The sequence below is a fragment of the Trichosurus vulpecula genome, chromosome 3, assembly GCF_011100635.1.
Source record: "Trichosurus vulpecula isolate mTriVul1 chromosome 3, mTriVul1.pri, whole genome shotgun sequence".
Lineage (NCBI taxonomy): Eukaryota > Metazoa > Chordata > Mammalia > Diprotodontia > Phalangeridae > Trichosurus > Trichosurus vulpecula.
Window position 1 is genome coordinate 325,123,225 of NC_050575.1, and position 16,937 is coordinate 325,140,161.

General features: G+C 35.0%; 1 protein-coding gene across 10 annotated transcripts in view; it reads right to left on the reverse strand.

Annotated features, from left to right (window-relative positions):
- Window positions 1-16,937, reverse strand: part of EHBP1 (EH domain binding protein 1) — a 433,107-nt gene that overhangs the window by 199,215 nt on the left and 216,955 nt on the right. For all 10 annotated transcript variants that reach the window (XM_036752173.1, XM_036752175.1, XM_036752180.1 and 7 more), the window contains one exon: window positions 14,298-14,550. In XM_036752173.1, the coding sequence (XP_036608068.1) occupies window positions 14,298-14,550 (253 nt within the window). The remainder of the gene's footprint in view (window positions 1-14,297; window positions 14,551-16,937) is intronic.

Here is a 16,937-nt window from a genome sequence, read left to right on the forward strand (position 1 = left end):
AATATATCGCGGCTAAATTTCATAATTCAACTCAGAAAGAAGTTATACAAACCATCGGGAGAAAGATACAAAGGAAAGAACATTCAAATAACTCAAGACTATTCCGCACACACTAGAAAAAGGAGGGAAAAGAACAATGTGTTCTGAAAAGCAATGGAGCCTAGGATACAGATAGAGATGACCTATCACAAAAATCTGAGTTAAACCATACAGCACAAAGATGGAAGTAGAATAATACAGAGGAGAGTGAAATATTTTTAGAAACAAAACCAGAATTGAAGAGATATTTGCTTCTCAAAAATCCCAAATAATTGAAATACAGGAGAAGTAAATAAGTACAAACAACTATAGCAGCAAGGAAAGATTCATGACCTCAAGGATGACCATGAACATGCCTGAATGGTTCAGAATCACAAAGTACAATAAATTCTCTAAATAGAAGGCAGAGGAAGTATAACATTTATTTAGACATGAGAGAATCCAATCCCAGGACCAGTAATTCCAATTCCATATAGTAGCAATTATATTCCAAAACCAGTAAGCCTACCTCAATGTAGCAACAAGGAAATTATAACAAAGTATTATAGCAAGGAGCTAAGCCATCCTGCAACCTCCTCCCCATGCCCCCACTCCCGGGCCTTCTTATAAACAATCACTCAAGAAGCCTAGCTCTTGGCTTAGCATTCTCTCCTGCAATTCTGTCTACTCGAAGTTCCTTAATTTCCGCAACTTTCTCTTGTTCTACGCTCTCTGCTCTGCAGTCTCTCTCTGATGCTGGCTCTCCCTCAACGTCTGCTGTCTCAATGTCCTCTCAATGTCTGCTTCTGACACCTCTCAGTTCTGCTGCTCTCACTTCCGGGCTCTCTTTTTATACAGTCCTAGCCAGCATCTGATTGACTAGACCTCAATGTGAATACCATTGGTTCTGCTCTTAGCAACTCTCCTTAGGGCCCTGAGGGCTTCACACCTCTCCCTAACTAGCAAAAGGGTGTGGGCCTGGGGACTCACACCTAATTAGCAAAAGGGCATGGGCCTGCCTCTAATCAGGCCTCCCTTTGTTGGCCTCACCAGAGGCCTATTCACTTACAGATTGGTCTTATAGCAAGGACAGCAACAAAATGACATCAGAAAGACCAATGAGAGACTTCTAAATGTACAGTTTAAAAAAATCTCTGACATGCTTTGATTCCGGTCTTATGAAATAACAGAAAAACCCATTGGGATGAGGGGTTGGGGGAGAGGCCAGCATGCTGTGGCCTGAAGCACTCATCTCCTTGTTCCTGGGCTGTAGGTCTCCAGAGACCTTCAGGCAAGGCTGGGGGCCATTATTCACCACCCTGACAAAGAGCTGGGGGTGAGATGAGGTGCTGCCTGGGGTAGGAAGTGGGACTCCCACAGGGTTTATACATTCCTTTCCCTTCCTTACTTTATTTATATAAGCTGCCTCCTCCCCTGGGTCTGGCTAGCATTAGGGTGGGAGGCAGACCTAGATGGTTAGGCACAAATCTAGTTGAAGCAATAGTGAAAAGAAGGGGAGAAGTCATTATGGAAAGAAGCTGAAAACACCCAGCCTACAAGTGAACATTTCTTTTGTGGGACAACATGTAAGACAATAGTACAACATGGGAGGGTACATGAAAGGGTTTGGTGGGTGGAGCAGAGGGATAGAGAAGAATGTGTGCTGCTCTAGCATCAAATCAAGGGCTAACAATGAGGGGAAGGTGACCTCTGTGCTCTCAAAAAGAGAAGAACCTACAAGGTAGTGGGTAAGGAGAGGGGAAAAGTTGAAAGTGGGGGCCTCACTTTGGAAGTAGAAGAGGGTTCCATTGATGAATGCTGCTATAGGTGAAGAAAGAGAAGGCCTATGGGACTTAGTGTTTGAAAAGTCTGTGTTGTTCTGGGAGGGGGAACTACAATTAGAACCCCTGGGGGCTACCGGCAGCAGGAGTGGAAGAGCAAGGACATAAGGGAAGATATTTCCTGACAGATGTAGAAATAAAATCAACAAGAGAGGATATAAATCAGTGGTGGAGAAAGGGGTCTACTAAGGGGTAGTGTCCTCTTTGACAAATGCCATGACTGGCATTTTTCTGAGAGTGAGGAATGATGGAAAAGGGGAATCCATGAGGTAAGCCTTATAATGCAGTGGCAGAAAGCATATGGAGGGGAAAGCCTAGAATGGATATCTCAAAGCTTTGTCTGTATGAAGAATATAGAGAGAAAAGAGACCAGCTGATTATAAGGGGTCATGAATCAGAATGAGAGCATAAAGTAAACAGAAAGATAGATAGTGAAGAGAAAAAATAAAACTTTTTAGAAAGGGGCAAAAAAGTGAAACAGAGGCAAAAATCATAACTTGGGAAAAAAGACAATTTTAGAGATAGGTTGAAGAAAATATAAATCTGAATGGATTAAATAACTCAATAAAGTGAAAAAGAGCAACAGACTGAATAAGAAAAAAAAAAACCTGCCTCCCCAGGCGCACAAAATACTTGTATAGATTCAATTACAAAGTGCTCCTTAAAGAAAAAAAGAACCATCTAAATAACTTGAGGAATATTCAGTGATCAAAGGGTAGGCTATGCCAATATAATAAAAATGACAATACTGTCACAATTAATTTATATTTTTTATGCTATGTCAATCAAATTACAAAGGGAACACTTTACAAAACTTCATTAAAAATTCATTTGAAAAAACAAAAAATCTACAACAGGGCTGTCTAAAATGTGGCCCGCAGTGCGATTCTATGTGGCCCGCCCATGGGTTTTAATTTTCACGAGCAAAAAAATAAAATAACAATTTGCATGGAATATGTATTAGATTTTTTAATTCCATCACTAATAATCTCATTGATGTTAATTTTCTTTGGTGTTTTTAAGCAGTATTAGGGACTGAACATATCGCATGGAATTTTCAATCTATCTGTGGGATGCATTCTGTCTGTACAGTGCAGACTAGTCAGTACGCACCTACCTTTATACTGTTGTGCTGTCGCTTTGTTGCTTTGTGTTTGCTTTCGCACTTCGCGCCTTTGCCTGTCATATTGATGACAAGCGTTCCCCCACTTTCTATTAGTGTACTGTATTTGTTACTCTGGGTGAGGCCCTCAAATAATTATTTTATTTTAATGCAGTCCTAAGATAACCTAAGGTTGGACAGCCCTGATCTAGAATATCAAGGGAAATATGAATATGACTAATAGCCATTCACTAGTAGATAAAGAGTCAAAGGATCTTCTCAAAAGAACTAGGAAGTATTCACAAACATATGAAAAAATGCTCTAACTCTCTAATAAGAGAAATACAAATGTAAACAACCCTGAGATTTCTCTTTACTTTCTGCAAATTGGAAAAGATGACAAAAAAATGGCAATAGTCAATGTTTAAGAGATGTAGAAAGACAGACGTACTGATATAGCTACATTCATGTTCTAGAGGAGAAGGTGAGTTCAAAATTATAAAATCATTTTCAAAAAAAATTAAGGTATAATACAGAGTATTGCCATTAATAATAGCTTTAAAAATATTTTATTAAGGGTATTTTGGTATAAATCTATATTAACAGTTACAATAACTAGCATTAATACAGGCACTTCAAGGTGTGCAAAGATCATTATAAATGTCCTTTCAACAACTCTGAGAGGGAAGTACTAATATTATTCTCATTTTACAGAAGAGAAATATCATATATTCTTTAGATTTGCATTCAGTTCTGTAACAAAACTGGTAGAAGTGCCCCCTAAAAGCTTTTAACTGCCAAGAATTCTTTGCAATTCTTTCCCACACTTTTCTATTGGCATACAGCTGATGCCACTTACATAACCCTCACACGGTGATTATTATATTTTATTTTTACCTTATAAATGTATTTCTTTTAGTGCTAACCCAGCATCTTTGAGGCCTACGTGATGACAATCTCATTTTCATTATTTTTGCCTTTTTGCATTTGTTTGCAATATCTCTATGCACTAATAATGGTCAGTTTTTATAAAAGTTCCATATAGTCCTAAGAAATAGTTACAATCTTTTACAATCCCATTAAGAAGATGCCTTAAGTCTTTAGTTCCAGTTTCACCAGCACTTTGTTCAGCTCCATATTTTCTCTTTGTTTATCTATTAGAATTATCCAGAACTGAGGGAGGGATGTTAAAATCTCCTCTTGGTATTTTGTTACTATACATTCTTATAGTTCAGTTACTGTTTCCCTTATGAATTTGGATGTTAAGGTGTTTGAAGCATATATGTTTAGTATTGATATTGGTATGTCGTTTACAGTTCCTTTCAGTATAAAGTAGTTCCCTCTTACTTTTTGAATGTTTATCAGATAATATGGCTGCAACTTCTGCTTTTTTGGATTCACTTCATGCATAATAAAATTTCTATCTCCTCAGTTTTATTCCACATATGCCTTTGTTTTGTGTGTTTTCTGTGAGAAACAGATAATAGGATTTTGTTTTTTTAGTCAATCTGTCACTCTTGTTCATTTAATAGATTGTTTAATCCATTTCCATTTAAAGTTATGAAAGTTAGATTTATATTTTCCTCCATTTGCCTCTAATATTGGTTCCCCGCCCCCCTCCCCCACCAAGTAATGATTTATTTTCCTCTTTCAGTAAAAACACAGTATTATCTGTTCAGTTACTTTATCTTTTCTAAGGGAACCTTATTTGCTCTGGCTCTCCTTCCTTCTTCCCAAATTCCCTTTCTCCCATTTGTTACGCCTTTCTCTTTGGAGCCTGGTTTACAAATTCCTTTTTCTTTTACTTGCTTTTATCTTGTCATTTAGTTCCTCTGTTTTTCTCTCCTCCCAGTCATGTAGATTCCTTCTTTTTCTCTTCCTCTTCAACTAATCCTATTCATTAGTTTTTTTAATTTCAATTTTTTATGCCCCTTTACAAAGATTATTTCTTTCCCTCACTCTTATTCATCCTCCCTTTTTGTCTACTCTCGAGCCTCATTCTCCAACTCATAGCTTCTATACTTTTCTAGTCTTTCTCTATTCTATGCATTCCTCATGGAATGAAAATTTCTTCGATATCCATTCTATGCTCTCCTTTCTAAGCAGTTTTTGCCACTGCCTTGTAGAGCTTGACTGACTCCCCTTTTTCCACTATGTCTCATTCTCAGAAAAATACAAATTCCTTCAGATGAGAGAGAGGACACTGCCCCATAGCAGGATCCATACCCCACATCCCCAAGGACAGAACACACACTCCCTTTTATCCTCCTTGATGAAAGGGAAAGGGAAATAGAAGAAGCATTTATATAGTGTCTACTATGTGCCAAGTAATGCACTAAGCTCTTTTTACAAATTTTATCCCATTTGATCCTCATCACAACCCTGTAAGGTAGGTGCTGTTATCATCCCCATTGTATAATTTTACAATTCTCATTGTATAATTCTATCTGTAAATGTTCTTAAGAATTCCACTTCAAAAGATCTTTCTCAAAAAGCAGAATCACACTAGAGATAATTAGTTCTATTTTCTTGGAGGTTGAATAGATTTTTGAAAAACATGATTTAAAAGTTACTCATGAATACTGACATTCTGCAATTTTACTTGGAAACAATAATCAACTTCTAATGGAAGATCAGTAGCAAATCAAATCATGAGGTCTGGAGCACAAAGCCTACCTAAAGGACAATTACAAAAAAAAAGATTAGATTTAGGTGATTAAAAGGGATTCAGAAATATACACAAAAAATTTTTCACTAAGTGACTGAAAGCACGTTTGAAGTATTCTTATGTCAGTGTTTACCAAATGCAAAAGAAATTAATGAAAATCAAATCAATATCAGAATAACTAGTTGGAAAAAATGATTGAACATAGTCTGTGAAAAGAAAAAACCAATAGCATCTAGTTTGAAACAGAAGTTCAAATACACCTATCAATCTTACTAAACTTTACTGACAAATCTTTTAAGTTACCTTAAAATACTAAAGGAATTCAAAAGCATGTGACAATAAAGAATAAGAAGAACGTGGAAAAACAAACTGGAAAGGAAATAACTTATTCTTTTTGTTTTATTGCTAAAGTCAATGGACTCCCTATAGATTAGGTTACATGAACTGTACACAAGGTTTTCAGAAGTCAAATTGAAACTTTAATAGCAAACTCAGGTTATTTTAGTGTATAAGTATGCCCAATTTTAAGAAAATTTTCTACATAAAACACTAAATTAGTAATAAAATCAAATAAGGAGTGATTATGTTCGAACATAATATGCAGGTTACATATTGATTCGCTGCAATACTCCTGTTAAAGGGCCAGGTGTCCAGTTCATTTAATATTATTTGACTGACAAAAATTCAATATGTACACATATGTACATTTAAGAAAGACATTTTACATAAAATTAAGTATACCTAGACTACAATGTTTTTGTATAAAATATTATGTGAAATATATGATATGAGGGCAATTGGGTTTGAAAATATTCTTATTTGCATGATATTTTGACTTACAATATATTATTCACGATTTGACCTATATGATGTAACACTACAAGAATTGTCCAGCTAATGGATTGGAAGAGCCCCTTGATTTTTGCTCCCTAATTCTGATATACCTACCTGTAGGCTATTTAAATATTTACATGCTTCTACCAAAGAGAAGGCAGTCAGGAAGCAGTAATTCAAATTAATCCATTTCCAAGGTCAATAATTGAATTTTCTATCAATCACACTTACATTCTGTGAATAATAAAGAACCAAAGATATATTTAATTTTCATATATGCTAATTTGGTCAGCTATATAATGAATTAAGCTGGAACCAATAGGCTAATTTTTTTTTCAATTAGTCAGTCCAAGATGGATAAGAAGGCTCTCAAGAATGAAATTCTAATGAAACAAGTGGTAATGATTTAAATGAGGAAGAGAAATTGCTTAAAAGAAGAAATTGCTTAAAAAAAAATTCACCAATGCAGCTGCTTTGGGAAGGCATCAACCAAGTCAGATTCTTAAATGGTACATATAGAAAGTGGAAGGAAATATTGTTATCTGAAAATGAATAAAAAAAAGAGGAGTATAGCCTTGTTAGATTAATACCAAGCACGCTAATATCAAACACAAGGATAATAGCATTAGAATACATTAATTCTACCCATGAGAAAGTAATTGATCTTTAAGATATAAATAATGTGAAAGTAAAAGCTCCCCCAGAAAAATGCAAGGAATTAAAATGCTTACATATTACCCTGCAGGAAAATTTTCAGAAGTATTTTTTTTTAAAGTAGAGTATTGATAGAATCAACATATCACCGACAATGAGAAACCCCAAACTTTAATCACAAAGGAATTTATTGGGTAACATTCAAAATTTCGATGTCAAAGAATTATTTCTATCAAGGAAAATCCATTAGAATAATCTAGAATTGCACCTTCTTTGTAAGAAAATCCATTAACATTGACATATGATACTCCAAAAACCAAAGGATGTTGGAATGAACCTCTAAGATATCAAACAGGAGTTTAATCACAGATAACAAAAGATGGAAACCTCTATTTTTATAGTCTCCTATACCAAATGGTGAACTCATCTCCCAATCCTCTATTTGAGAAAGCACCGTTTTTACTTCAAACCCAGCTCAGCCCATAATGCCTGGATTACCTTGAAACCTTGACCTCATAGGGGTAACTCTTTTCCCTAGGCCATTTCAGTTCCCTTTTATGTATTGTCTTCTTTCATTAGAATGTAAGTTCCTTGGGAGCAGAGACTTTTTTTTTGCTTGTATTTTTATTCCCAGTTTTTTGCACAATAGCTGGCATATTTAGTAAGCACTTAATAAATGCTCACTCACTCACTCACTATGTCTGTCTATATCTTACCTATCTATCTGTTCTTCAGTTATTCAAAAGTATTTGCTTTCCTAAGTTTCTCTTGATTAATGTTATTTCATTTCAAAGTTTATACTAAGTTCTATTTTTTTCATAAAAAATGTTGGAAAATTCTCTACTTCATCAATGATACTTTTCCCCCCATATAGGATTATACTACATTTTGCAGGTAAATTATTCTTGGTTAGAAGCCTTCGTTTTAAAGGAAGGAAGGGAGGGAGGGAGCAGGCGAAGGAAGAAAGCATCTTAGTTCCTAAGGAGCTCACATTTTATACAGGAGACAATGTGTTTAAACAGTATTTATGAATATACAAAATATAGATGCACAGAAAAAAAACAAAATACATACAAAATACTTAAATACAAAGTGGTAAGGGGAAATAACCCTGGAGGAAGAGGAAAGGCTTTCTGGAAAAGGTGTTGCTTGAGTTGAATCTTGATGGGAAGGAGGGAATCTATGAAGCGGGAGTACGAAGGGAACACGTTTCAGGCATAAGGACTGGACAATACAAAGGCACACAGATTGGAGATTGAATGCTGTGTGTAAGGAACGGAGAGAAGGTCAGTTTGTCTGGAATGTCAAGTGTGGACAAATATATTTTCTCTTCCTCCAAAATTCTCATAGAACTTTGGCCACTCCTTTTTACTTCTTTCACAGTCCTTCCATCACTGGTTTAGTGTATGTGTCTTTTCTACCTTAGATCGTAAAAGGCCAGTGTCATATTTCTGTAATGTGTAATATAGACAGATTCACAGACACAGTAAGTACTTAATAGATCTGTTTGTTGAATTGAATTTGAGGAATATTTTTCCCTTTAATTACAGTAAAAAGTATTACTTCATATGAATTATAGTAAAAATCTTTGATCTTTACATTTTCCTAACTTTGCTACTGTTGATTATGTACATATTTCTCACCTGCTTATTAGACAAAATATAAGATTATATATTATAATATTATTATGAAGGACTTTGTTTGAGGAACAAACACAACACCTTGAGGGGACTGATGCTAACTCTGAAAATGCAAAAGGGACTAGGAAAAAGAATATATAAGTTTTCACTAACAAAAAAAGTTATATGAAATGTATTTTTCATAGCAAAACTAAAATTTCAAAGCTAATGCACTGAAAACTATAGTTTTTGCTCCTCATATATTATACTTTATTAACAATTTCTGATATCTAGAATAACTGATATCTATCAACAAAACAAACTTATGTTAATGACACTTCTGTAACTATAAAACTAAAATAAAGATTTAAAAATTTTAATCTGAAGACTCATCACCTTTACCATCTCTTATGCTTTCCCCAGAATTCCCTATAATATTTCTTTCTCCATATGTAGTTAAAAAAAACAACTCAAGTGAATAAAAAAAAATCACAAAGATAAATATGTTATCATTACTTTGAAAGAATAAATCAAGAGTAGAAGAAAGGAGTACAATGAGAAACCTCGAATTAGGTCACCTCATATAGAAAGACTATGCCAGGGCTTCATTCCTAATGCCCCAAGGTAAAAATAGGTCCTCTTTGCAGCTCTGTCTCGACATCCTGTAATTTCATCATAAACCTCCACTATAAGAAAAACTAATCTAATAATATGAAGGGGTCCTGTCATGCAACTATTGACGGAAGTCTTACTAAAGTTATTACACATTTTCTTTGAAATAACTCACACAGGATCAAAACAAAATTTCTAATGGGTGGTGCAGGTGCTGAGTAATAACCACACACCTAAAGTATTTGAATGGAAAAGCAAACTAAAGAGAGGTATGTAGTCATTCTAAGTTGTACACAATGTACACATACCCTGCTGTATTCCATTACCAAAGTAAGTGACAACTAATGTTTGTACTTTTAAAAGTGCTTCAATAAAAGCTAAAATAAGAATCAATGGGTGTTTCCTTTTGACTATTCTTTTTCCAGCTGAAAATCAGTCCTTATATCCTTTATATGAGTAAAGAAAGTATGTTTAATAGCTGAATCAATTATCTGAAGTTACATAAACAATTGTAATTCCATCTTTTTTAAAGTCATATACATACAGAGAGATATTTCTGAAGCTGCTTAAGATAGTACACCAGCTAATAGCCATGTCAAGAAAGAACATATAATTTACCAAGCAGGGTCTATATGGGATCAAAGGATATAACTAGAATTAAAAGGTTGCTTGAGGAATGTGCTTTATAAACTCTAAGGTGCTACATATTTACATGTTATAAATATTTCATATATATGTATATATATAAATGTGTGCATCTATCTATATGTGTGTTTTCACTATTAAGTAACAAAAGCCATTTTCTTATGTGTTTTCAAGAATTAATATTTTAATTTACTTACATGCATATACATTACAAATAGTTACTACTATTACTGTAACACTTTAAGGTTCATAAGGTGTTCTCCACACACACAAAAAAACTCTAGAACAGGTAGTACAAGTACCTAAATGAAACTGAAGACTGTGCATTAAAGAAAAGATAAATAAATGAAAAAGATAAAACATTAACAAAATAGGAAGTCATAAAAGAACTCCCATGAGAAAAAATCCTAGATCTGGATGGCTTTACAAGTGAATTATGTCAAGCATTTAAAGAATAAATAATACCCTGCTATATACTTTCAAAAACAGAGAAAGATGGCACTCTATTGGACTCCTCCTCTGAAATATTTCGGAGTCAAGATACCTGACCAATGGGAGGCCATATTACTACAGGAACCAAATCACTTCAATTTTGACATTCTCACTATAATGAAATCAGAAGCCAAAAGTGAGTTCATAAGTTCTCTTTGGAGAGGCAACCAAAGTAGCTGGAAAAGTTGGTTTTATCACGCATACAAAAGCCATAAGAATCATCATTTCATAAATCATGTTACTCCAGTGTTAATGCTGACCAGTTAAAGAAAGATCAAAGATAATAACTGCAGTTTATATTGTAATATCAATTGCAGAAAGCAAAGAGGTAGAGGAAATTATGAATAACTTGAATAAGATACGATTTCAAACTAAATAAGCACATGTTTTGACACTTAGTGACTTCATTGCAAAGGTATGCCCCAGGAAAGGATGGAGAAATATAGATTAGAAAATATGATTCAGGTGTAAAAGATGAAAGAAAACATGGGCTTACAGGGGGCAAAGAAGCATTATGTCTATATATCATGAATACTTTTATCAAGAAAAGAATTAGGTGGTAACGGACATGGCAAGCATCAAACAACCTCCCCCCAAGATGAAACTGATAACACTTTAAAGAAAGAAAATGATTTGTTATCGATATGAGTGCCATTTCCAGCTAATTTTGTAGTCAGATAACTAACCTGTTATAGCAAAGATCAAAATTAACAGAAAACTAAGAGGAAAAAATAAAAATGACAAAACAATATGGAATTCAATTGAAATAATTGCAAATTGGCAAATTTAAACACCACCAAAATGAAATGAATAGAATTGACATCAATACCAATTATAACAAGTTCCTAAAGAACTTAATCTGATCAAGAGCTATAATAAGCATACCAACTAGGTCTAGAAACTGCCTCTGCTAGCAAACATTTGATCTCCCCGACAAGCGGAAAGATATGGAAGCCAAAAGCAACAATGGTTTAGAATATAAACTGATTTTTTTGTAATCCACTTTATCTTTGCTACTTTACAGTACTGGTGCACAAATAAAGATACAAGAGGGCTCATTTCACTTTAATATATTAACTAGATTTTTGTTCATATAAATAATATTTATTTAATCATCTCCTAACAATATATCCAGGCTGAGGAAATCAAAACAAATTATTATATGTACAAGAAAATCACCAATCATGAGTGAAGTTCAAAGTAAAGATATGAGAGTGAAGGTGGGACTAGCTTTGTATATACTTAGGACAAATCCAGGGCCCAGGAAGTTTCTGCCGACAGGGGTACTTGATATTAATCACTCTAAGGACCCTAAGGGAAGATGGGATAATATGTTCAATCTTCAGCTCCAGTCCCAAACAACCTAGGGGAAGGGGAAAAAAAAACTCCAAAAAAAAAAAAAAAAACCAAACCCAAACATACTAGAGAGAGAGAGAGAGAGAGAGAGAGAGAGAGAGAGAGAGAGGGAGAGGGAGAGAGAGAGAGAGAGAGAGAGAAACACTGAGAATCCCTTGAAATATGAGTAAGGAGTACAGAGGATCAAAGCTAAGCAGTCATCTGTATGTTTTTTCTTCTCCATCTGAAGTGTATACTTCATCATCCCCAACTTGTTCTGGATATTGCAGGGTCAAGCTCAAAAACCAAACAAAAGTAGAAAGGGCAGAAAAGGAAAAAGCATTTAATTAGCACAGGTCTTACACACTCAAGGGGATGGGAATGGAAGAAATATTATTAAAAGGACACCAATATCCATATTGATTGTCACAATGGAAATCTAGATTAGGCTATCATCCTATACAGCTGGAGAGAGACTCGAGTCAAAAGGGAAAATGAAGACAGACTGGAAGGGATCCTTGGGAAAGGAATTCAAGTCACCTTGCCAGATGTGGGAGATACCTTTGCTGGTCTGAGCTTGGAGAAGCCTGAGTTAAGTAGAGTTCAAGGTGGAATAAGTGATTAATACAAGCTGCCAAGCTGGTCAGGGTGCTTGAGGGGAAGCTGCATTAATGAAGAGATGTACAGTAAATGTGAATAGTCTACTACACATTACAAATAAGTAATTACACAGGAAAACCAATATGAATGATGTCATCAGAGAAATGGATGAATTTTTTTTTACAGAATATAAACTTATTTAACAGAATCTTACAAATAAAATGGTTACAGTTCACATGACCATACATTTTAGTTTCATTTTGTTTTCTTATAACACCTAAGTTTTTTAAAAGAACATTGTGATGGAATTGTAGAACTGTAAAAAGAAATGAAAAATAAAAACTCAGTTGATTTCCCCTTCTGCATACCTTCAACGCAATGTGTACTGCTAAGTGAAATAAGAATGCCTCTTCAAATTGCCATCTTGAGACCACTGTGTTAGTAGACAGCTCATCTAAGAATAGACCATAGGGAAGGCAGACTGAAGGGCTTCTTATAAGCTCAGGATGAAGGGCAAATAAAGGTTGAGAAATGTGCCAACATTGGGCATTCAAGTGATAACTTCTCCAAATGTTCTCACCTCAACCCAGCTCCTAACTCTGCAAAGGCTGAGAATGACCCTGGGGCCTAGTAACAGAAGGGAAAGCTGCCTCCCCCAAAAGTGGTAGGGAATAGTGTCATAGCCTAACTTTATGTTCTCTCCTTCCCCAGGGATGAAGCACTAACTTCTTACACTTTCTCTCCTTTTCCTCCATCTCAATCCTCCCCTATCTCAGAGAGTAAAATAGAGCTAACTCACAAAGGCAGTAAAAGTGGGGGTAGGATGAATGTTTAAAAAAAAAAAAAAAGGTTGGGTCGTATAGTGAAAGCAAAGGTTAATTTAAAAAAAAAAAGAGAAACCCTGCATATTCCATTAGCACTTACACAATGTCAAAAGAATGTGAGGAAGACTATTCCTGGGCCCACAACACATAATGCATCGACCCTTATGGTGGAGTGTGGGAGGACACAGATTGGAGTCTCACAGAATAAAAAGGAATAGATGACCTGCAATATGCATCTCTCAAAAAGTCACTCATGTGGATGACTCCCCGATTCATTAAAGTAGTGGGATATTAGATTTTTTTTAAAATTTCGTGTTAACAGTTATATTATACTTTGTCTGATATTAATCTTGTGATATTTTTGGGAGCAAGCGTGAAGAATGAATAAAAATTCTTCTACAGACAATCCCTAATTATGAGATTATATTTCAATTTTCAAATAGAAACAAAGTGGTTATGCCTAAAGACCAGCCCTCAAAGGTCTTTTTAACCCATAATATACATTATATATAGTCAAATGCAAAAGGTGGATTAGATAGTTTTCAAAGTCCCTTCTAACTCTCAATCCTTGATCCTGTAATCCTATCAACAGAGACAATTCAATAGCCGCAATTACCACATGTAACATTACTGCTAAAGAAAAATGCATTTAGAGTTCTATGTAGAGATGCTAAGATCGCATCTTTCCCTTTCAGCAAGGTCAGGAAGAGGGAAGATATTTTTGGACATCAGTAACTTGATAACTCTCTATATCTACATTCAAGGTCCTTCCCTACATACCTATTAAAGAGCAAGTCCCTTTGCATGCCTCTTTATCTATATCAAGAAAAGCACCTCTTTAGGTCAATCACTATCTCAAGTATTATGTATCAAGTAATAAAAGACAATTGTTTCATAGGTAAGGAGCGGATAGAAAAAAAAAGTTTATGGAGTGGGTGGCCTCTGAACTGCTTTCTCCACCATCTATTTTTATATTCTTTATGTATAAAATTGTCCCTAAATATAAGAGACTACTTAATAGCCAATGGTGATTTTAAAGTGAATTATACTTACTCATCCAACTCTTCCTCTTCAGTTTTGGAAATATCAGCATAAAGGTATTTGCTCATATCCACAGGTCTTAAATTTTTCCTTTTTGTAGGTTGGGGAGGAGAATCTTTTATAGTTACAAATGTTTCAGGTTCAGGGTCTGGCTCATCAAACGGATTCAAATACTGTGAAGCTTGTACTTCTTTAAAAGGACTGTAGCTATCATTATAAAAAGGTTCTTCCGATTTTTTAGATGAAGTTGTTTCAGTAGCTGGTTCTATAAAAACAATTACAAGAGATAGAAAAAGATGTTGAACAAAATAAATATTTTAATATCAATAGTCATGGTTTTCATAGTTTATATAAATTCAGAACAATAACAATTCTTGTATTAAGAATTATGGAAGGATCAACAGTAAAGGATGAAATGAAAATATAGTTTTACACGGACTATTTTATGGATTTCGGACATACGTTTTTAAAAATATACAAAACATGAGAGTTCATGGAACTGTGATGGACATTAGAGATTGCCTAGTCCCACTAATTTTACATCAAGAAACAAAACTCAGGAAACATGAAGTGATTTATTCAAGGTCTTATATGTAATAGGGAACAGAGATAGTATTTAAGCCTAGGTTCTTATGACTACAACAACAGATAATTACCATATTATACATTAAAAATAGATTATTAGTTCTTTTGAATTCCTATTAGCAAAAACATTGTTATTTCAGATTTTTTAAATCAATGGCAAATTCAGTAATTTGTCCAATAAACATACATTTCAAATTGAATTTCTGCTTATTCCCAATTATTCTTAAGCAACTAAGTCACTGTGTCATTCAATTCAAGTGTGTAAACGGAATTATAACTGTGGTGTAATGAGAAAATTGAATCATTTAGAATTACATAATTGTAAAGAAGTTTAAAGAATTAACCTTAGTGTCTACATTACTATTTAAACTATAGTGGGACTTGAAATAAATGGAGGAAAAGACATAAGAAAAAACATCAATTTAGAACCTTATCTAAAACACATAGTGTAACCAGAATGGCCTTTGTTTTCTTTGAATGACTCAGCTTACCTCATTGAGCCTCTGGATGCTGTGGCTTGCTCTTCCGGGGCAGGAAGCCCAGAGAGCATGTCAGGAAGCAGAAAACTTCCTGTGTGATGAGTCATGGGGCTGGCTGAGGGGAGGTGTTAACGTCTACGCTGGGGGAGGGGCCAAGTCAAGAACCAATCGGCCCTGGTCATTCAGGCGGTGCTTGATGATCTCAAAAACTCTATAAGAGGGGAGAGGACAGCTTGAAGAGCTCTCTTTCCTCTTCCCGTTGGCGTGGGAAGCAGCGGCAAGCAAGCGTGACTCTGGGCCAGCCCTTGCTCTCGGGCCGAGCCCAGATGTTGGTAACTATGAATTGTGTTGGGTCTGTCTGTTGATATTTGTAATTTGTTTGTATTTTGGTTTTGAGGTTCGGGATGCTGGTTTGTTTTTTCCCCCGAACTAAATGAATGTTTTGAAGCTCAGGGTGCTGGTTTTTTCCCCTGAAGTAAGTCAATGAATCTGTATTTGGTCTGTCTCTTGGTGCTTGTCTGTATGCTCCCCTGAACTCACTGAATGTTAACTGAATGCTGGCATTTTCCCCTGAACTAAATGATTGTTGTCTGTATGCTAACTGAATGCTGGATTAAAGTAAGCTGGTCAACCCCTTCACCGTGCTTTCCTTGTTTAAGCAGATAAAAAGAACCTGTGCTTTCCCAGCAGCCTCCTGGGTCCTGGCTGTGGGGGAGGGATCTTACGCCCCCACCGAAGCTGCTAGCTGGGTTGTTAAAACACATAGCAATTTTTTTTTTGGTAGGAGTCTCCAAATAGAATATGATTTTATAATACTGTAACAATGAAAATTCAAGCAGATAAACTATTCTTTTTCAAAGTAAATTTTTACTTATATATTGGGGTTTTTGTTTGTTTTGTTTTACCATCACAAGAATTTCTCATAGTATTTCCCTCTCCCAAAGGCCATGCTGCATAATTTTTTTGAAAAGGAAAAGAAAAAAGAAAAAAAAACTAATGAAAGTGATCTTTTCATTAAGTGTCCAAAAACATACATTGTTGCATACCAATGGGCCTCTCATTTTTGTAAAGAAGTGACATAGGAGTATCTTCTCAGACATCTTCTTTGGGTAACATTTGTTTTTTGTAGTTTTGCAACATTTATTTTTGAATTTTTTATTATTTCCTTTCACCTTGCTGTACTAATTGTGTATATTGTTGTCTTGGTACTACTTACTTCCCTCTGTATCAAATCATGTACATTCTCCCATGCTTCTCTGAATTCATCATATTTGATATTTCTTATACTATAGCACCATTACATTACGTTTACCCATATCCAAGTAGATAGGCATTTACTTTTGTTTTCAATTCTTTGCTACCACAAAGAGCTACTATAAATATTTAATGTATATGAGGACTTCCTTTTTATCAATGATTTCCTTGAAGTATAAACCCAGTAATAGAAACTTTGAGCCAAAGAGTATGGACATTTTAGTCACATTATTTGCATAATAACCAACTGCTTTTCAAAACGGTTATATTGACTCAAAGGTCCACCAAAAATGCATTATTAGTGAGTCTATCTTCTCCTCTCCCCTCCCACATT